The 21,458-nt window shown below is 43.8% G+C and overlaps 2 protein-coding genes across 17 annotated transcripts in view; one reads left to right on the forward strand and one right to left on the reverse strand.

The window, feature by feature from the left end:
* The window catches only part of CBX3 (chromobox 3), a 25,049-nt gene extending 12,321 nt beyond the window's left edge, over positions 1-12,728 (reverse strand). For 2 of the 11 annotated variants that reach the window (XM_073333668.1, XM_073333667.1), the window contains exons 1-4: positions 11,645-12,021; positions 9,880-9,930; positions 5,896-6,038; positions 2,287-2,452 (exon numbers count right to left, since the gene is read on the reverse strand). In XM_073333668.1, the coding sequence (XP_073189769.1) occupies positions 2,287-2,452; positions 5,896-6,038; positions 9,880-9,903 (333 nt within the window). In that variant the 5' untranslated portion in view covers positions 9,904-9,930; positions 11,645-12,021. The other 9 variants (XM_073333674.1, XM_073333673.1, XM_073333665.1 and 6 more) reach the window with 9 other exon arrangements.
* HNRNPA2B1 (heterogeneous nuclear ribonucleoprotein A2/B1) overlaps positions 11,777-21,458 on the forward strand; it is a 17,021-nt gene continuing 7,339 nt past the window's right edge. For 3 of the 6 annotated variants that reach the window (XM_073333657.1, XM_073333658.1, XM_073333659.1), the window contains exons 1-3: positions 13,515-13,658; positions 18,698-18,808; positions 20,164-20,310. In XM_073333657.1, the coding sequence (XP_073189758.1) occupies positions 13,584-13,658; positions 18,698-18,808; positions 20,164-20,310 (333 nt within the window). In that variant the 5' untranslated portion in view covers positions 13,515-13,583. Of the gene's footprint in view, positions 11,991-13,514; positions 13,659-18,697; positions 18,809-20,163; positions 20,311-21,458 lie in introns of those variants that run through there. The other 3 variants (XM_073333660.1, XM_073333656.1, XM_073333661.1) reach the window with 3 other exon arrangements.

Here is a 21,458-nt window from a genome sequence, read left to right on the forward strand (position 1 = left end):
CTAATGGCAAAGATTTAAAACAGGGTTGGACATGGGTATCAGGAATATCCAGATTAATGACAAATTTTGTAAGGGACACTAATGCTTCAGGACCTAAGTTAATATCTTAAGTACTTGGCCTGAGTGACTTCCTATTGTAATGAATTCCACAGTTTAATTATCCATTGGGTTAAAAGTATTTCCTTTTACTGTTTTTGAATTTCCCACTTTGTAAATTTCATTGAATGTCTCTTTGTCAATGTATTATGAGACAGGGAAGAACAGGAGTTCCCAATCTACCTTCTCTATATCATTAACCATCATGTATACTTTTATCATGTTCCCTTTCAGTCATCTCCTTTCTAAAGTAAATAATCCCAATCTTTCAATTTCTCTTCATGAGTTTAATCCATGCCTTTGATTGGTCTCACTGCTCTTCTCCCCCTCCCCTCACCCGTTGTACAATATCCTTTTTGAGATGGGGTGATCAATACTATATACAGTATTCCATATGAGGCCATACACTGATTTATATAAAGGAATTAGAATATTTGTATTATTCATCATCCTACCCCCATGCCAGTGGTTTTCAAACTTTTTTTCTGGCGACCCAGTTGAAGAAAACTGTTGATGCCCACGACCCTACGGAGCTGGGGATAAGGGGTTTGGAATGTGGAAGGCTGGGGCAGAGAGTTGGGGGTGTGGGCTGTGGGGTGCAGGAGGGTGCTCTGGTTTGGGGGGGCCCAGGTCTGAATCAGGGGGTCAGGGCTCTGGGTGAAGGCTCAGGGCTGGGGCAGGGGATTGGGGGCACAGGTTTACCTCCAGCAACTCCTGGACAGCAGCACAGCTGGGGTGCAGAGGCAGGCTTCCTGCCTGTCCTGGCACCAGAGAGACCACAGTGCGCTCCGGAAGCGGCCAGCAGCAGGTCTGGCTCCTAGGTAGAGGCGCGCAAGCGGCTCTATGCGACTCTCACCCACAGGCACCGCCTCCCACAGCTCCAGCCAATGGGAGTGCAGACCTGGTGCTCGGGCAGTGCGTAGAGCCCCGTGCCACTCCCCCAGCGCGTAGAAACCGGACCTGCGGCTGATCACTTCTGGGACACAGCGCAGTGTTGGAACAGGTAGGAACTAGCCTGCCTTAGCCAGGCAGCACCACTGATGGTGGTGCTGATGAGAGCTGCTGCGACCCAATGTATTCTATTCCATGACTCAGTACTGGGTCATGACCCAGTTTGGAAACCACTGACCTATGCATCCTAACTTTAAAAAAACAAAAAACAAAAAAAACAAACAAACAAACAAACGAACTACACAGCTGCATACTGAACAGATATTTTCAGTGAGCTGTCTACAATGACACCAAGGTCCCTTGCTTGAATTAATAGTTACTTTAGAATCCTGCAAGACATTTATGTTTTCCCCTCCAATATACATTATTTTGTACTTGTCAGCAATGAAATCATTCACCATCATGCTGCCCATTTTTCTAGTTTGTTTAGGTCTTTCTGAAATTCTTCAGCCCTCTCTGGTCATGACTAACCTAAACATCTTTTTCATTTGCAAATGTTAGTAGCATCACTCACCTCCCTTTCTAAATCATTAATATATTAAAACATTGGACCTAGGACAAAACATTGAGGCACCGTAACCCATGATGAAAATTGACCATTTAATCCAGGGGTTCTCAAACTGGGGGTCGGTACCCCGCAGGGGGTGGTGAGGTTCATACATGGTGGGGGGGGGAAGGGGTTGCGAGCTGTCAGCCTCCACCCCAAGCCCTGCTTTACCGCCAGTATTTATAATGGTGTCAAATATATAAGAAAGTATTTTTACTTTATGGGGGGGGGTGCGGGAGGTTGCACTCAGAGGCATGTTGTGTGAAAAGGGTCACCAGTACGAAAGTTTGAGAACCACTGATTTAATCCTATTCTCTGCTTCATTATCTCCTAGAGCCATAATAATACTCTCACCAAGGAATACTTATCTTCTTTCGTGGAACCTTGTCAAAAGGTCTTTTGGAAGTCCAAGGAAGACTTTGTCGACTATTTATTCACTACTTTGTCATGTTCAAATATATTAGTGAGACAACTTTCTTTTGCAGAAGCCATGCTGGTTAGACCCTATCATCATGATCTTCTAGGTGTTTTATTATTCTGTTTTTAAATTATTGTTCTAAACCAATTTTCTAGATATAGATGTATGGCTTGTCTACAATTCCCTGGATCACTCCTAGAATTTTTTAAAATTTGGGTACAAACATTCAACATAAGAAAAAGCATTTGTATAGCAACAACTTCAAAATACTTACAGAATCCCTCTTTTTCTTTGATTTGCTGTCATCAGATTCACTATCTGATAAAGATTTTCTTTTACCACCATCTGTTTTTTCTTTACCAGCTTTCTGGGAGTTCAGAAAGGCTTCAATTAACTCTGGACAATCTAAGTTTTCTTCAGGCTCCCATGTGTTGTCAGCACTGAAACATACATACAGCTAGCTCATGAGATTATCAAAAGCCCAGAAACCTAATTTAGCCACATAACTGACAGTAAGCAAAAGCTTCTTCCCCAGCACATAAAACAGGCTTCTTAAAGAAGAGGGGAGTCTACTTTATTTTCTTAAATTACCTTGCAGTCATCAGATATGCACTTAGAGTTATGCTCTATTCTGTTATTGCTGCAGAACAACTGCTGACAGAAGATACAGTACAGACATCCCCATCCACAACATTTTTTTTTTAATCCCTACCAACCCACCCAGTAGAAGCTGACTGACCCTCGAAACTCTACTCCCTTCCTATTTAAACACCTTGAAATACAGATAGAGAACCATATAAACTGTCTGGGGGCATAAGAAGAAGCTAATTAAGTCTGGAAACTATCCAGGTGTGCTTAGTTTTATTAGCTACTGAACGTCAAATCTATTAACTGTGTCCCTAGACAGTATAAGTGCCTTCTCAGTCAATCATATGCACCAGTACCAAACATTGCACAAACATGGGAATCCCCAAGATATTTTCAGTTACTGAAATATACTGGGATATCTTGAGGCAAGTCCCATAAACATCCAGACTAAACAAGTTACTGCTATGTACATCTGAGCAGAATATGCACTTTAGGAGATAATACACAGGCAATCATAGTGTGACTATTTCGAGCAATATACAATTATAACATAAATGTGTTACTCTTGAGGGAATTCTGTGCTACAAAGTAAAAATCCTGTGTACAGTTTAAAATTCTGCAGTTTTTTATTAGTCAATAAATAAATGTGGAGGCTCCAGCATGTCAGTGGGGGGCACAGGCCACTTGCTGCACAGAGGCAGATTACCCTGCAGCTCCCCCTCTCCTGGGACAGGGACTCAGCCATGAGGCTGCACCCAACCCTGGCACAGTACAAGGGCCAGGCCTGCCCCAAAAACACCCTGGGACCCCGCCCCCTCTGCACCGGGTGCACTAGGTGTGGGCAAGCAGGCTCAGCCCAGCAGGATCCAAGTGTAGAGGGGCTTAGTGTGGTGGAGGGATCCAGATGTGGGGTCAGAGGATTTTGTGTGGGGCAATCCGATGCAAGCAGCTTGGGGGGGAGGGAGGGAGCAGGTGTGGGGGAGGGAAGAATCTGGATGCACAGGGGCTCGTTGGGGAGTTCCAGGCAGAGGGGCAATGGGACTCTGCAGGATGGTCCAGGTGAAAGTGGTTGGGAGCTAGTTGGGCTCAATGGAATAGGAGTCTGGGGGGGCTTGTTGGGATGGTCCAGGTAGGTGCACGGAGGGGTGGCGGTTCAATGGGCCTGCTTAAGAGGGGAGCCCTAGAGGCGGCCAAGGGGACACCCCATGAAGGGCTCCCACTTCCTCCCTCTCTTTCCCATCCCTTTCCTAATGCCCCTCCCCAAGCACTATCCTCCCGTCCATCAATCCCACATGCCCCTCTCCCAGCTCCCTCCTCCCACTCCACCCTCCCTTCCCCCATGGGCACTCACTGGATGGCTCCCAGCACACAGAAGGGGAGCACAACTAGCACTAGAACCCAGGAGGCAGTGTCCAGCTGCAGAGTCAGCAGAGCCAAGCGGCACCCTCCTTTACCCAGCCAGTTCTGTGCTCACAGAAATAGAGGGGAAGCAGTGGCACAACCCCATACCTCTGTTTGGGGGGCAATGCCTCAGTGAACTATGCCCATGGACATCCCCAAGCGCCCACCTTCCCCATTATTTTCTGCAGGGAAGCAAAGAAATCTACAAAGGGACATGAATTCTGTGTGCACACAGTGGCGCAGAATTCCCCTAGGAGTAATGTGTGCAAGATTGTGGATGTGTTCTACCAGTAGGTAGGATATATGTTTAAAGTGATTTATTTATTTACTTATTTGCAGCTGATGAAGTGTAATCTCCCACAATTAACTCTGAGCAGAGTGATTCACTAGTCAAGCAAGCCCAGAGTTCCTCGAGTGAATTTAGCTTTGTTATCCATGTCTTAACTATATGGGATCAGAGTTTCTCTACAGTGCTTTAGCACCAATTTAGCTATCAATTTTTTTAAAAAAGGAAGTTAAATCAGTGCAACATCTAACGTGCATACAGTTATATCAATAAAAGGTGTTTATGTGTATATCTATACTGAGAAACAGTGGCAAAGTACAACTATTAGTGAGGCCTTATTGAATATTACAGTTACTTCAGATTTTCTTCCACCCTGGTCTCAAAATATCCTTAAAACATTAGTTAGAAGAATGAATACATACTTAAAATAGATCTGCTTGTTTTGAAATGCTATGGGCTACTGAAGTCTGATAACCCACCAACAGAAGCTCCAGTATACAATATCCCTTTCCCTTTTATAATTTTAAAATACCAAGGGCATGGATACACTTGCAGATGTAGAGCACTTTGAGTTAAACCAGCCTTCGGAGAGCACAGTAGGGAAAGCGCTGCAGTCTGTCCACACTGACAGCTTCAAGCGCACTGGCGTAGCCACATTTGCATCACTTGCAGCGGCATTGGGAGCGGTGCATTATGGGCAGCTATCCCAGCATGCAAGTGACTGCAACGTGCTTTTCAAATGGGGGGGTGGAGTGTGACAGGGAGCGTGTTGTGTGTATATGGGGGGAGAGAGAGTGGGTTTTGGGGGGGTTGAGAGCATGTCAGCATGCCGTCTTGTAATTTTAGACAGCAGCAGACCCTCTCCCCCACCCCTCCACATTCCACACTAATGGCTTGCTTTGTTTCAGAGCAGGTAAGCAGCCGGCTGTCAGAAACAGAGCTTGCAAAGGGCATATCCGCATTCCTGCGGCGATTCAAAAACAATGACAAGAGTGGCCACTTGACTTAAGGGGATTATGGGACATTTCCGGAGCCTGATCAGAGTGCAGGAATGCAACACCTCGTTCACACTGGTGCTGCGGTGCTCCGGCGGGGGCGCAGCAAATGTTATTCCACACGCTGAGGTGGAGTACCAGCAGCGCTGTAGCCACGGAGTCAGAGTGCTCTACGTGCCTTGCCAGCATGGACAGGTAGTGAGCTAGTGCGCCCGGGGCTCCTTTATTGTGCTGTAACTCACAAATGTAGCCAAGCCCCAAGTCATCCTAAATGAAAGGCTACTCACTCTTAGGCCTGGTATACACTATGAACTTAGGTTAGTATAACTATGTTACTCTGGGTTGTGAAAAATCCACACCCCAAGCAATGCAATTAAACTGACCTAACTCCCAGCATACACAGTGCAAGGTTTCTCCCATCGACCTAGCAACCACCGCTCGGTGAGTTGGAGTTTTTCCATTGACATAGGTAGTCTTCACTGAAGCAATGCAGCTGCACCACTGCAGTGTTTGAAGCACAGAAAAGCCCTTACTTTCCACTGTATTATTGCCTGTCGAAGTATCTAATGGATTTTAGGGGCTACCAGAAAAATATACATTTGGAATTCCTTACTCTGTAAATCCTTTCCATTTCAAGAAGTATTCAACCTTCCCATTCACTACACGTCTGTCCAGGACTTTCTCCACAACAAATTCTTCAGGCTCTGCTTCTTCAACTTTTTTACCTTTGCCATTCTGTTTCTTTCCCATTTTGTGCTAAAAAAGTTAAAAATTATATTTATAATAATATATTTTATATTGCTTTATGTAGCTATTTCAATGGTCAAGCACAACCTTTACTCACTACATAGCAGAAAAATGGCAACTTATTCATACTGGGTCCAGGGCTCAATTTCCTATTAGGTTAGAGCAGGTAATCTGAGTGCCATTTTTTGTAAGTTGCTGAATAAAATACCCAAAACTGAGAAAACAGTCTTTTTTAAAGGCAAAATGTTTTGCCTATGCAATCAATGCCTCCTTTCCCTTAATTGTCATTCCACTCCTTCCTCTAGTGCCAAAGACTCAAAATTTACAATAACTTCTACAGTAAACATAACTGAACACCCACAAAAAAGGCAGTGTATAAGGAACAGCATAAAGGCATACACAAAGTAGTAAGCGTTAAAGGAACTGTGGGGAGGTGGACCAAAGAGAAAGGGAATGATATTCTGGCTACTAAGAAAGAAAACCAAAGGCAATTGATTACTACTTTCCTCTCACTCCCTCCAAAAAAAGTAAAAGTGTGGAGGGGAGAAGAGATAAAGACATATTGCTATACCAATCTGGATGCCCAACAATAACCGATAACAGCTGCCAGCAGAATGTGTTACTTGTAACATTCCATAGCTGCCATTCTCCCCCCATCTTTACCCATGGACCAATGTAACTTTCACTCAAACACATGTTACAGAGGTTCAAAAACCTAAGATAGCTAAGCTTAAAGAACAGCACTTAATGTACAAAATTTATCTTATTAAAACTTTACAGAGATGTTGTATTTAAGTGTACATTAGATATATTATTGTATAACATCCTTTAAATGCTTAAAATAAAAATTAATTACATCCACATCATCCTCAAGGCATTCCAAGTTTAATAAGGCACAATTAAATGTATTAGAAGGACACAAGGTATTTTTCAAAATTTCCTTGTTAATAATCCTAAAAGGCTTGAAACAAGTCTCGTACTGTCACATTGAGTGTTTGGAGCTCTATGGGATTAAGTGCACAGTTTTGGTTGCCATTTTGGATGCGCTCCTTATGGGAAAGCATTCAAAATGGCAGCGGGACTTTGAAGCTCCCACAATGCAGTCCTATGGGAGCATTAAAATTAAGTAGTGCTGTCACATTTCCTTTACCAATGTATTTTCCTACTGAGGACAGGCCTGCTATTATAGCATTGGTCATGAGTACTATCTGCATTTTGAGAAAGCAATGCATCAGTTTGTTTTGAAACTCTACATAAGTTTTAGATAGACTTTCCAGAGTTTGAGGAAGGGTGGGTGTTTTGTTTTTTAAAGGGGATATCATCAAGTATGTCAGGCCCAAATTTAGTTCTTTCCACTTTTTGTAATTCTTTTCAAAAACATACGTAATCCTTGAGGATCCTTTTCCCAATTAGCCCTTCCCAAATGCCACTTCAGACTCCTGGTTAGAAACCTACAAATTGAAGGTTCATACAGCAAAATATAAAAAAGGAAATAGGTTTCAAGATTTCTATTCTAAACAGTGAGTTTATACATATAAAGATACCAAATGTGGTGTTTGTTTGGGGGATAGGGTGATTTAAAATAGAGCAAACATTTACAATCAGATTTAAATCTTTATTTGTATGTCCCAGAGATGATATTTTGAGCAAAGCACCAATGTCTGAAGAGTGCCAACTTAATCACAGGTATTTTTTGGCCGAGAGAGAGAGAGAGAATATACAAGAAGACAGAGAGAAAGGAAAAATATGAAGATGTCAAGCTATCCTCTGAAGGCAGTTTCCTTTAAAGAAAGAAAGGAGTGGAAGACAGAAGAGAGAAATAAGTAGAGATCGAAAAATAGCAAAAAGTGAAGAACAAGTGACATAATGCTCATAGCACAATAGTAGCAACACTACAGTTATAGCTGATGAGTAAACATGTATTCAAATGAATATAACTTTGTGAGAGATTCTCCTTTGGGCTTCGACTCAGTATCAAGGGGAATTATTTTGAGAAAGTGAAAAAAAATTAATTCACCCTCTTATTCTCATAATTTAAGTACAAACGCTTTTTAGACCTCTAAATCAATGAAGAAACTTAAAAATTTGGCATGCACAAAGCCTTCCATGGAAGCATATGAGCTTTGTTTTTAAAAAAAGACGCTTGCTTGAAAAACTGTCATGAACACTTGAAATTTACTGGACATTACTGATTTAAGCATGCCTCATATGTACACGAGGACAGATGTTCAAACTTGTCTTCTTGTCCCTCACTACATTCTATTATGCATATCTGACTGCATGGCCTGAAGAAAAATTGTGCATTCATCTCAAATTTTGGATGCTCTGTGGATGGATGCTTCTACATGCACTTCACCCAACAGAAGCACACAGTATCTGAAGTTGTTAATGGAAAGAATTGTCACTATACCCGTTTGGCCTCTTTTTCCGAGTCCCATAGCTGAGAACACCATATCCTGGGCATTTTAATGTTGCATGTTCGAATAAAGTGTACTTTGCTACTTTCCCATATTCAAAATTCACATAGTAGTATACACACATTTCCTTCAGTGTATCATCACTCACCTTTTTAATTTTATACAAGTGAAAGATTATAACATTAATGTAGCATTGTGGTAGATGGTTCAGATATACAAAAGTCAGAAACATCAAAGTTACAGTTTCAAGAGAAACACTATCTGTCCCCCTCATACATTCGGAGAAGCATGGTTCCTATGGGAACCATTAGCTGATTTTCCTGACCTGTGCAGCTAAGTTCCTAAAAAAATACTGACTGCATTAATAGGTTCTCTTCCCGTCCTCTGAGCATTTCGGACCCGATATTACCCTCACTCATGTTAGAGAGTTGGGGCACTAACTTCTAATGGAGGGTTCTTAGCTTGATAAAGTGTTTGCAATGTTATTGCTTACACTGTTGCAGTCCAGTGAAAAATGATGAGGCAGTTAAGGGACAGGAGGTGATATTTAATTTGTCTGGATATGGGATAAATTAGTACTTACTGACTAGTAATAAGTTTAACAGCAGGCTTTTTTTTAGTAAATGTCATAAGAGCACACAATTTTCCCTCCTTCCCCACATTTAGGCTATATAAAAATCTGTTTGTTTATTATTTTTCCATCAAGTAAACCTAGCACTAGAGTTCTGCACTTCTGTCCTTTACAAACATGTACTGCCATTAGTTAAACGAATATTAGAGCAACTACTGTGACATCCATTTGTCCTTAATTTCAGAATTGTTTGGCTCATAATTGAATATCAAGAAGTTTCACAGTAACTTGATACCTGTCAAAGCCCTGTTATAATGGTCCAGGTGGGGGAGACATTTAATAATCTCTGCTCCTCTGAAATCAAAGTGAATTGTTATTTACTAGTAATAGTTCCAACAATCCTAACTATGCCCCGTCACATCAGTATTAGGTAATAGTACTGTTCCTGTAGTTGCAATCATTTTTCCCTTAACTGCTAAGAAGAAGTTAAAATGAATATGTTTTTGCCCTTTTTAAATACACAATGAATTACATGGGGTGCTGAAAGGAGGCTAAAAAATTCAAAGTGTTTTCTGTTAAAGGTTATTAAACAATCTTCACTTTAAGTCAGAGAGCTGAACTGGAGCACAGACCTCCATTAAAGAGAGACGTTCTTTTGTTTTGTTTGTAAAATGGCAGTTTTATTTAAGCCAAAGTTAATGTCCTTTCTATTAGCCTTACTTTCTGGATCTGAGATTTTAGTCAGAATAATGCTGGGGAGGAGAGATGTGGATGTATCTTCTACATGGAGATGCCAAGTTATAATTTTGAAGAAAAATACTTCGGTTAAATCCTTATATATTTTAGGTGCTCATGAACTTACCAATGTAGTTTTATTGGAGGCCATTTTTATTGCAGACTTGCAGAGCTTTTACTAGAAAAATGTATGACAATTAAAAGGAAGTTTACATTACTCAGCGAAAGGCATCCCAATACAATCATGGTCCTTGTTCCAACCCCCATGTGTTTACTGCACATAACATTTCAAGTGTGGATTAAATCCAAAGAACTAGATTACTAGTTTCTCTGACAACCCACAAACACACCATTATGCTAGCCATCACTCTTGCTACTGATTGTGTAGGAAGGGTTACAAGAATGTCCTTCCACCAGCATAAAGCAGAGATGTTTCAGAGAGAGGCTGGGAGAACCATTAGGATATATATTTCCTTAAACCCAATGGGATAAAAGCGTTCGGATTCTAGCAGTTAACCAAGAGATATTTAAAAGCATTTTCAAGATGCAAAAGTTAGATTTTAATTAGCAACAGCTAAGTATCTGTAGTGTAACATAGTAGTGAGTTACCAGTAACCTTGACACAGCAAGAAATACATATAAACTGCAGATTATGTTAAAGCAATTGTAATGTTGCAAATTTAAGGATCAGAAGATAAGAGTTAAGGCTAATACAGACATTAACTCTGCCAAATTGCACACATTGTATATTGAAGACTAAAATGCTTAATTAAGAAATATACATTTCATTAACTTAAATAGATTATACAAACATATGGTCTGGATGAAGCAAACTCGTCCCCTTTCCCATACAATTTCTCACACTAATCACCTCTGGGCACAGATTTCACCACCCATTCCTAGAAACTACAAAATGAGCAAGACAAAGGTAAACCTTTATTAAAGGCCAGAAGAGGCCTTTGACTCAGCAATCCCGCCCAATTCTCATCTCCTGGCAGCCAGAGAGGTGGTATCATAGCCAAATCCGGTGGGGGGCGGGCAGAGGGTGAGGGTTGGGCCCTGCTGCTGGGCACCTCATCTTGTCTCCATTGTGATGAGGGGAGGGAAACAAAGGCCCGTGGTAGAGGAACGAAGGGGTAAGGCTGCACCATAGGCTTGTGGTGGGTGCACATAAAAGGCCTGGGTGACCTAACGGGACTAGGCGAGCCAAATCCGGTGGTTTTGCACGGAGTAGGACCAAGCCGCAGCCCAACATAGAGGGGGAAGCCCTGCGCCCCTTTCCCCTTGTGAGGGAGGGAACAGCTGTGGCCACACGACAGCCGGACCCGGCAAGTCATGTGCGTTGCCCAAAGCCGCCCGCCACCATTTCACACAGCCGCCCTGAAGAGAGAGCGACGGCCCCTTCCCAGCGCCACGTTGCCCCCTCGCCAAGCACGACCATTGCGCTCCAAGGCTAAGCCAGGCGGACCGCGGAAAAACCGCCCCCCATGCGGGGGGCTTCGCTTTGTCTACTGAACGCGCCCACTCCGCCTCCACGCTGGGTGCTACCGCGTCTCCCCAGGCTGCCCCCCAGCGTCTACCCGCTCTCCTCCCCACACCCCTCACGTTGCACCACGGCGAGGCCCAAGAACCTTCCTCCTACCTCGGGGGAGAGGCACCCCCTGGAGATCCCGGGGCTCAGCTCCCTTTTCTCCCGCCCAGCGCCGCCACTTCCCTTCAGCTGGGCTGGCTGCTAAAGGCGGGCAGCGGTGGCGGCGTTGGGCTGGGGGGTGGGGGGGGGCAGGACCTTTGCAGTTACACCAAACACGAGCCCAGCTGCAAGGGATTTGGGGCGCTGCCCAATTCACGGCGAGGTTAAATTGGAAACGAAAGAAAGAGAGAAGGATACAGACTTCAATGGTGCCCGGCGGCTCGGGTTTCCCGTCTCCTCCTTGCTCCCTGCGCGCACTGAGCAGCAGCGACATCTGAGGGGGTGGGGGCAGCGGCTGGGGCGGCTACTGCGGGGTGTGAGCGCTGAGCTGCGCGCTGGCTGGCGGCGGGGCACAGCGCACAACGCCGCCTACACGCTAGCTGCAGCCTCCTGCCGCCGCCGCTGCTGCTACCGTGTCGCCAGTGCGGGAGCGAGAGGGGGGCCAGCCAGGGCTTCTCTCCGAGACGGCAGCTTGAAACACGGGGACGCGGCCTCAGCGAGCGCCTGGGCGAAGCAAGATGCCTCGCGGAGACAGAGAGAGCGACTGGGTGAGTCCCGGGCCCCCCTGAGAGCGCGCTATGGCCGCCTGGCGAACGGCCACCGCCAGCCTCTGCCTGGGCGCGGCTCCGAGGCGGGACGGGCCCAGCGCCCGAGCGCAGCGCCGGCGGGGGAGAGGCCCCGCGTCGGCCGAGGGGCTGCTGGCGGAGGGTTGGGGGGTTCGGTGACGGAGGAGAACGTGGGGGCCGGTGGGGCGAGGCGGCTCCCGCGCGGGGAGGGGGGGGCAAGTAGAGGAGCTCGGGGCGCTTCACTCCTTTGCCCAGTGGGGGGAGGGGGGAAGATGGGGCCATGCGGCCACTTTGCCGAGGGCGGGCGGTGGCAGACCGCGGCCATTTCCCCACTGAGCTCGGCGCGGGGGGAGGGGAGCCGCCGAAGCGCCATTTCCCCGGCGAGGCGGGGGCCGCACTCACCCTTTGTGGCGGGGCCGCTGTGCGAGGAGCTGGCTACCGCGGGGTCTGCTCTTCTCGCTTGCTCGCGGGCCCGGCTGGCGGCGTCTCAGTGCTGGCGCCAAAATCTGGCCACTTATCACTTCCTCCCAGGCCGCCAGAGGCGAAGGTGCCAGCCCGCCAACAAAGGGGATCTCGGGGGTGCACACCCAGTGCGCTCCGGGTTTGGCCCTCTGGCTCCTGCCTGCACCACAGGTGGGGGAAAAGGAGACCTTTGGCTAATTATATCTCTCTTGCTGCGAGGATCAGTCTCCGGGCAGCTTCGGCAATTTCCGGAAAAAACCCGAAGCTGGAGCAGACCCCGAGCCGAGCAGCTTCGGCTTTGTTCGACCACCAGAGGCTTTCCGGCTTCTTTTGCCGGAAATTACCGAAGAAGCCATTTTAGGCGATGATTCCTGTTTCGGCTCTTCCCGGAAACTGCCGAAGCGGATCGGCAGTTCGTTTTTTCCCGGGTAGTGCCGACGTGGAGTAGGTCCACGACGACGCCTGCTTCGGCTTTTTCCGGAAAAAAGCCATTGCTAACGGCGTTGCTGAATTTTTACTACGTTATTGAAACACAAACATCCCGCAGAAGTGCGGGAGCTCTTGGGGGTGTTTAATTCGAGTCGAGGTCAAAACAGCCAGAGACCGTTGTGAGTGGGAAGGGGAGCGAGGGACGGACCACTGCGTGGCGATGCATTTAAAAAGACGTAACAGTTAAGGCAGCCATTACTAGAAAGGTTGGGTCGTATTCTCAAACAGGGTTACGTAGGCCATGAGGTGTATGGTACGCAAATTTGGGTTGTACAGCTGCGAAAGGTGCGTTTTAGTTTGTAGCAGTTAGTACCTTTACGTAACAAAATACTTATTCGTAAACCCGTACGCTGTTAGCGCAGCTCTAGTAGTTGCAACTTTCCCGTTAGCTGATGCGCTTGGTGGCGCAGTGGGCGAGACTTGGTGGTTTTCCGTAGCAGAGACGTTAGAGGGGAAGGAAGGTTCTGGAAGCGCCGCCGGCGGTTGGGCTGGTGCGCAGCACAGGGAGGCGGGGGTACACGCTGCGGCAACAGCGCAAGCGGAGGCGAGTCCTAGAGCCGCCTGACAGACCGTTTAACCGAGCTCCGGTTGTGCTAGCGAGCCGCGCGCGCCCTAGGGGTGACCATGGAGGGCAGTAAGCGAACCGGGTCTCTCTCTGGCCCTGCGAAGCGCCGGGATCAGGCCGGGGAGGCACAGATGGTAATGGCGGTAACGAGGGGGAGGGGTGAATGGGCCGGGGAGGGGAGGCGGCTGGGTCCTGCGGTAGGGAACCTCCACTGTGAAATAGCTGAGAGGAGTGGCGGGTAGGGACAGGAGGGTGCGCTGAGTGGAGCGGCCCCGTTACCTGGTGCAGCATCTCTCTGTGGCGGGACGGGAGGGGGGGGGTCTGGGAGCCGGTGCGTTGGCTGAGAACGGCGGTAGCTAGTTCTGTTCCGGCCCGAGGGAGAAAGGGGGTAGCCGGGGCCCTGTTCCCGAGGGTGGGGGGCTGGTGGAGCGGGCGTAGCCGAACCTGCGCGGCCGGCCAGAGAAGATTTTCCCCTCCTCTGCGGCATCGCGCGCCCCAAAGCAGCAACCATTTTCCTTCTCTGGCCACTGGCGGCTGCCCCTGTCTCCCGGCGCTGCCACATGGCGGGCGCTGCGCGGCCGCCGCTTTGCGCTTGATGATCTCGGGCCTTTGCGGCGCCAGTCCCGCTGCCGCGTTGGGTGGGGACGCCGAGGAGGACTCGTGGAGTCACACACGAATACGACTAGCTCCTTTTGAGTAGAGTCTGCGCGGTGGTGGGGGAATGGGGAATCTAACCCTAACCCCTCCCCCCATCCCGTAGAGGCTTCATCCCTCGGCGCTCCTTTTTTGGCGGGCACCCAGTTGTCGGATGTTGATCAGAAGCTTCCGCTCTCCTATCTCTGGCCGCCATTTTTGCTGATTATGATCTTAACCTGCTTGAGTTTGCAACAGTTCAGAGCCATTCTTTCCCTGCCTCTGTAGCTGTTTTTTTTTTATAAAACACATTCCTTGTGATTGGATGCTGTCTTCTCAAATAGAGGTTTCACATTTCCCCACCCTTTGCAGATTCGTGGGACATAATATAATCTCAGAACTGGCAGACTCCTAGTTACTCATTAAAATCTTACCCATCATTCGCTCCTGTGAGGGGAGGATGCATGATGGGAAGCTTTAAAGACCACTTATACCCTATTCTTTTATTATAATTTGGGCGGGGGGGGGAATTTTCACCAAGAGTATCATAGAAGGTGGGAAAACCATCAGATGGTTTGTGTCATGTGTATTTTATACCAATTAATGTTAACTTTGGTATTAATTGATGGTATTTGATTTTATCTGAAGGGTTTCTTTTAAGTTGCCATATGAGACTTAGGCCTTACTTTTCACTACAAACATTAGACCAGTATAGTTATGCTGACAGAGCTCCCTAGTGTAAAGAGTCTACTGGTGGGAAGTAAGTTTCTGTCAGCAGCAGAGTAATCTGTGTGCCCCTCTTCCCTCTTCACTCCCTAGAAGTCTCAAAACTCCAAGACCATGAGCCATCCAAGGCAGGGCATGGCACAGCATCAAGTATTTGAGCAAGTCAGTACTGTACTTTGGGTGGGACATGCTATTTTTGATGTACTACACTGCAGTTAAAGAGTTGAGACTCCAATGGCAAACTTCAGAATATAATTTCTGTAGCTCATCCTAATGGAAGTGTGTGGTCACAGTATGAAAACTTTAGTACTGAAACTTACTTTATTTTTAGGTCGCAGCATGCATTTTTTTGTTGTTGTTTTTTGGTGGTTTTTTTGTTGTTGTTGTTTTTTCCTTTTGGCTGAAACAGTTCTTTGCATATAATCTCAAACTTTAATTGTGCAAACATCAATTTAACAGGGGGACTAGGCTGTTTACTGGGCTACCTTCTTTTTCCTTCCCGGTCATGCTGGCTGCTTCTTGTCTCAGTAACATATTGCTTGTATGGTGAAAATATTACAAAATTATATATAATTTTTAGCTGTCCTGCAAGAAACTAGTTACCAAGTGTTCTGCAGATCATCAGAACTGTCGTGTCATAGATTCTAGTACATAAAAAAGGTGGGGAGGCACTACCTTTTATTGGACGAACTTCTGTTGTCTTGTCTCGTCTCTCTAACGTCCTATGCCCAACATGGCTACAACAACACTGCTTATTCTAGTAATTATTTATCTTCAGAAGGTGTTTCAAGCCCTGTAATCTGTTGCCAATACATGTAACTTAAAAATACCTGGTTTGGTAGTCTGCTTGCATGCCAAATGATAGTGATTTGATCTGTTTCGTTAGCATTCCTTTTCTGCCAAATACTCCAGTTAGGAGTTTGAGGTAGGAGGGTGCTTTGTGAAAAATAAAATAAGTTTATGGAAATACCTTATATCATAATGTAGTGGCCCAAATATTCCCATTCACTAATGATAGATTCAGGTCCTTTTATCTTCCCATTCCTTCTCTTTCAATTGTTCGCAACTTGAGTAGTGTGGGTTTTTGTTTTTAAAGGGGGGGGGGATTTTGGGGGCCTGTATATGGGTTAGTACTGACTCAACTTTTGATAACTCTCTGTGTGCCTATTGCTTTCCTCAGGCTTTGCAGATTGTTTTGCAGCAGTGCAGTAAAGTAACTAGAATGATAAAATTGAACAGTAAAACATTTTACATTGTTGTTGCAAACCTACCTACTGACTGCAGAGCCTGAGAAGGGCAGCAGGATATGCAGCTATATCAAAAGCAGATTTGGTATTCTCTCTCCAATTTCGTTTAGCTATTGGGGCACACTATGGAAGTCTTGCTTTAGGCAAAATCAAGAAGCTTTTTTTATTGGTCAATGTGAAAATTCAACTGGAAAAAAAATTGAAGGGGATACTGTTTTTAAAACTATTTTAAAAAAAAAAATCTTGAGTATTTTCTCAAATGCTCAGTGTTAGTTTTTGATTACCTGTTAGGCTACCTTTTCTTTCTCTCAACATGAATAGTGAAACAGATTAGCCAGCTACGCTTTTGTTAATCTCATTCTGTTCAATATTATTAGGTTCTTGTACCCTAGTCCAATGCTCCATTGTTGGCAGTATAATATATACAAGATTTTTTTTGAAGCTATTTCTATTAAAATAAAAAAAATTGAAGTGTGTGTAAAACCTCAGTTTTTACAAATTCTGTATTGGAGCAAATTTGACCAAGCCAATCCTCTCATGTTCTTGAAGACTTGAAAATAACCCACTAAAATTTATCGGTATTCCCAAAATTTACCATTAATAAGTGTCTCTTCACCCTAAACATGATGATTCTAAAGGAAAAAGAATCTAGCCTTTCAAAATTACTTACCCAAGTGAGTGGGTAAGCAGAATATTGTGAGGGAATAATTAAGTATCCAATATTGGGGCAAACCAGTGTGACAAGGCATTCATTCCATCTTTTTGATGGTGTTAACTGCTCTGGAAATTTTTACTGACTTGAAACTTCTAATTGTGCTAATAGCTGCTTCCTTTCCAAGGTAGTGATTCTTCTCCAATTTGATAATAAACTCTTCAGTTGTTAATTGAGCTCTTCATAACTTTGGCTATTTGTTTTGTGGTAGCATCTTGACATCTCGGTACCGTTATGCTAGATGTAGTACACGCCATGAAAATTGTCCCTGATTCAATAAACTTCGGCTGTTGGCCATTTTGTTAAGATGAATTGCTTTCATTCCTCCTCTTTATATATTGCTGTTTCAGTATCCTACAATATTTAATGTACTGTATACCGGGGTGGCCAAACTTACCGACCCTCCAAGCCACATACTGTAATTTTCAGAAGTTTGAGCACCAGGCGCACCTGCCTAAACCCCACTCCTACTGAAGCTCTGAGCCTTGACAGGTGTTTCTCACAGGGCTGAAGCCCCAAACTCCCTTTGCCCTAGTCTGGTAGGTGGAGGATGGTGGGGGGCTCAGTAAGCTGCCCTTAGTGCAAAAGTGCTGTATGCAGCTTGTGAGCCTTCCTTTGGCCACCCTTGGTATATACCTTAGTTTTCTGATGGCCTTCATCACCTGACTAGCAAAAGGTAAATTTGCCTTTCTGAAGGCTAGATCTTTAAAAAAATGAAACTATTTTTTTTAAAGCAGGTAAAATAAAGTATATTATATGAGAGCTTACTGTTGCTTAGAACTGCAAAACATAAAATCTGTTTGCCTTCACGTACCTTTCCCAGAAAACAACCCCTATATCTTACTCTAAAATATCTACTTCCTTTATTGTATGCCTGATTTTTTTTAAGTTTTTTTTTTTTAACGGAGTATGTATCAAGGCAGAGTTAGCCTATGTGAATAACACTAGTTCAGAATATGTAGTCTCCTTTTTTTTATTTTGTTTTGTGTAAATTTTGCCTGGGATAGGCATGGCTACAACTTTCAAGCCTCTTTTTGATACAAAATAGACCTCAACAGTAAATGTAGAAATGTCTGTCTTGGAAGAGTACTTAAGATACAATGAGGAAAAAAAAAGTAAGCTGCTTCCCACTTGAGGCCTGATCCTACTCCTATTGAAGTCAATGGCAAAACTCCCATAGCTCCTTAATATGTACCTCATGAGAGCTTTAATTGTCCATATGTGAATGAATTGATGAAAGAGATTTAATAGCTTAAGGTTTTTGGTGTCTGAGCCTATAAGTTTTTATTTGATTACAAAAGACGCTCCCCCACCCGCATTTTGTGTATGCCTCATATAGAAGCTTGTTTCTCCTTTTCTGGTTTGTACTGGTGAACATCAATTCGAGCACAAACACTTCTTTATAAACACTTCTTTTAAAAATAAATAGCCTGCATTTTGGAATGAACAACATAAATCGGTATCTTCTAATCTGGTTTTGTAAAGAGACCACACAGCTCATCTATTATAATCTATGGGGTTTTTTTAAGAAGACGCTATTGCAGGGAGGAAAACTTGATGGCATTTCAGTGGACATTTCTCCAGTTCTAAGAGTACTTAAAACCTAATTTTAATTTTTAATATATTTGTGAGTGGAAGGAAGGTAATTTTAAAAAACACTGAAATTGTAAAGAGCTACTTTTTTATAATATATGGGTCTGTATTGAATGGCAATAATGAACTTCAGATAAACACAATCTTTTGTTGAAAATGAGTATTCATTGACATTTGTGAACATGTCTGAAGACTTACTCTGACATTAAACAGTAGTATGGGAGAAGTGCAAATGATATTAATACTATATTCTCTAAATTAGAGAGAAAAGGAGCAGTTTCGCAAACTGTTCATTGGTGGCTTGAGCTTTGAAACAACAGAAGAAAGTTTGAGAAACTACTATGAACAATGGGGGAAACTTACAGACTGTGTGGTAAGTTGCATGTGCTAATGTATGCTGATAATGTGGACTTAAAAACTTGGTAAAAATTGCATACCATTTTCTGAAGTATTGGAATAGCAGTAGATTACTATTGTGACGTATGTTGAAGTATTTAGAATTTTAACTGAAAATATAAATTGTTGAGTACTTACATAACCCAGACACCTGAGGCTCTTGGCCTCAGTCTTGTCTTTTTGCAGGAGGGCCACAAGTTAACTTTGCCTTATCTATGTTGGGAAGGGTAGCATTTTAATAAGAGAGCAAATAGAAGCATCTAGTTGATCCCTGTATGCTTCATGTGAGATCTTTAGAAAGCTTTATGTATAAATTGTGGTTGAAGTCAACAATTTCATGAACAATATGCATGATGAAGGGTAAAGCCAAGTTTTCACTGTAATGCAGAATTATACAGTTCAAATACTTTAATCATGAGTAATTGGGTTAAAACACCTGCTTTTGTGTAGAAAGCAGGGAAAATCTAAATTAAAGATATGTAGATTTATTCTGTTCAAGGCCCATCACTTTTGGTTTTTATTTTGTTTTAAATTTCTCAGAAATCTATTGGTGTTCATTACAAAATATACAAAAGGGGTAAGAAGTGGTGCAGGGACCCCCCCCCCCCCAACTGTGAAGTTAAACTTTGAGGGATAGGAGGACAGAAAAAAAGGGGGGGGGGACGACAAATAGAGACACGTAAGAATATTTAAAGTAAAAGAAGGTTTAATCTTCGTCTGGAGCAGGTTGCTGGAGCCAGAAGGTTCTGGCTTTTTTTTTTAGGACTTGAACACACACAGAGAGAGAGGCAGGTGTTTAATCTTCCACTACATTGTCTTACTTTAACAGACAGCTTCACATTTACACTGAGGCCTGGTCTACGTCTAAAATTAGACTGACTTAACTACATCACTCATGGTGTGAAAAATTTTGTGCCCCGTGAAACAGTTACCTAACTTCCACTGTAGAAGCAGATAGGTCAATGGAAGAATTCTTTTCAGAGAGGTTGATGAACAAAATCGATGGAAAAACCCTTTGGTTGATGTAGGAAGCATCTGCACTAAGGCGCTATAGTGGCACAGCTGTAGCATAGATCTACCCTTCGACTAACTTATTAGTAACATATCTATCTAATGTATTGCATTTTCTTAACGTCATCAGTATTTTCATGTACTTGAGTGGTCCAAAATTTAGGTGAAGATTGATTAAAAACCAAATAGCAGCGTTTGTAAAACTGGGAAGTTTTTCAGTAAAAATTTGTCAAACTGAAAACGAAGAGCCTTGTTTATACTTAGTGGTAGTATGAAAACTTAGTAGTGAAATAGTAAAACTTCCTGATTTTCTTTTTGCAGGTGATGAGGGATCCTGCAAGCAAACGATCGAGAGGGTTTGGTTTTGTAACATTCTCCTCTATGGCTGAAGTTGATGCAGCTATGGCTGCAAGACCTCACTCAATTGATGGAAGGGTAGTTGAGCCAAAACGAGCAGTAGCCAGAGAGGTGAGCAAAGTACTGAAAAGCAAAGAGGCTTTTTACATTATGAAAGATTAATGTCTCTGATTTGGTGAGAAACCAGCTTATCCTTAAAAAGGAAAAGGAGTACTTGTAGCACCTTAGAGACTAACCAATTTGTTTGAGCATAAACTGCATCAGATGAAGTGAGCTGTAGCTCATGAAAGCTTATGCTCAAATAAACTGGTTAGTCTCTAAGGTGCCACAAGTACTCCTTTTTGCGAATACAGACTAACACAACTACTACTCTGAAACCTAGCATATTCTTACTGATAGAATTTCAATGCTTTTTTTTGTAATTAAGAGTCTCTGGTTAGGGGCACATGCCTTTTTCCTTTCTCCTTTATCTTGTTACCACTTTTAGAAGCTTTACAGCAGTACACATGTAGACGTTGACTTGTGCCAGTTTGAATTTAGGACTTGATTGACAGAAGCCATTTCAGTTTTTTAGGTTGAGTGACTACTGCATTGGTGGGGGCTTAAATATCAAAAGTTTAATCCCTGCTGTTGTAGGTTGGATATCCTAGTAGCAGAAGCATTTGGGGAGCTGTTCTTTTTGATACTAGAGATCAAGGGTGAGATTCTGGCCTCATTCATGGAAGACCACGGGAGTTTTGCTAGTGACTTCACTGGGGCCAGGATTTCACCTAAAGTTGTCTGGCACTTAAAAGATAGGCAGACAAATTAAATGAAGTTGTCTGGAATGTGAGTATAATCAGTTAAAATGAAAAGGACTCAGTCAGTTTATAGATCACAGTTCTGTCTGGAAAATTTGTTCCTTGCTATTCTTGCAAGTAAATGAGATTTCTCTTAACATTTCAGTTCTATCAAAATATATTGATCTATTTTTTAACTTTTCTTTTGATTACACTTCCTGTATAATTTTCATTCTTTCTGCAGCATAGTCTGTTTCCCCTCTTGCTTGTTTAGAGCTTTTCGCATAGCAACCAGAGGTAGTTGCTTTAAAAAATAGAAGAATGATTGTAAAATTAAAAAAAAAGGCAGAGGCATTCCAGATAATACGGTTTATCTGAAAACACTATAAACTCACTTCTTGAAATTGATTTAGATTTCAAGTTGGCTGTCTTTAAGATCTTCATTAAAGAGTCCATATGCAAAACTCTCTCTTCCACTAA

Source organism: Lepidochelys kempii, chromosome 2, assembly GCF_965140265.1.
Source record: "Lepidochelys kempii isolate rLepKem1 chromosome 2, rLepKem1.hap2, whole genome shotgun sequence".
Taxonomy (NCBI): Eukaryota; Metazoa; Chordata; order Testudines; family Cheloniidae; genus Lepidochelys; species Lepidochelys kempii.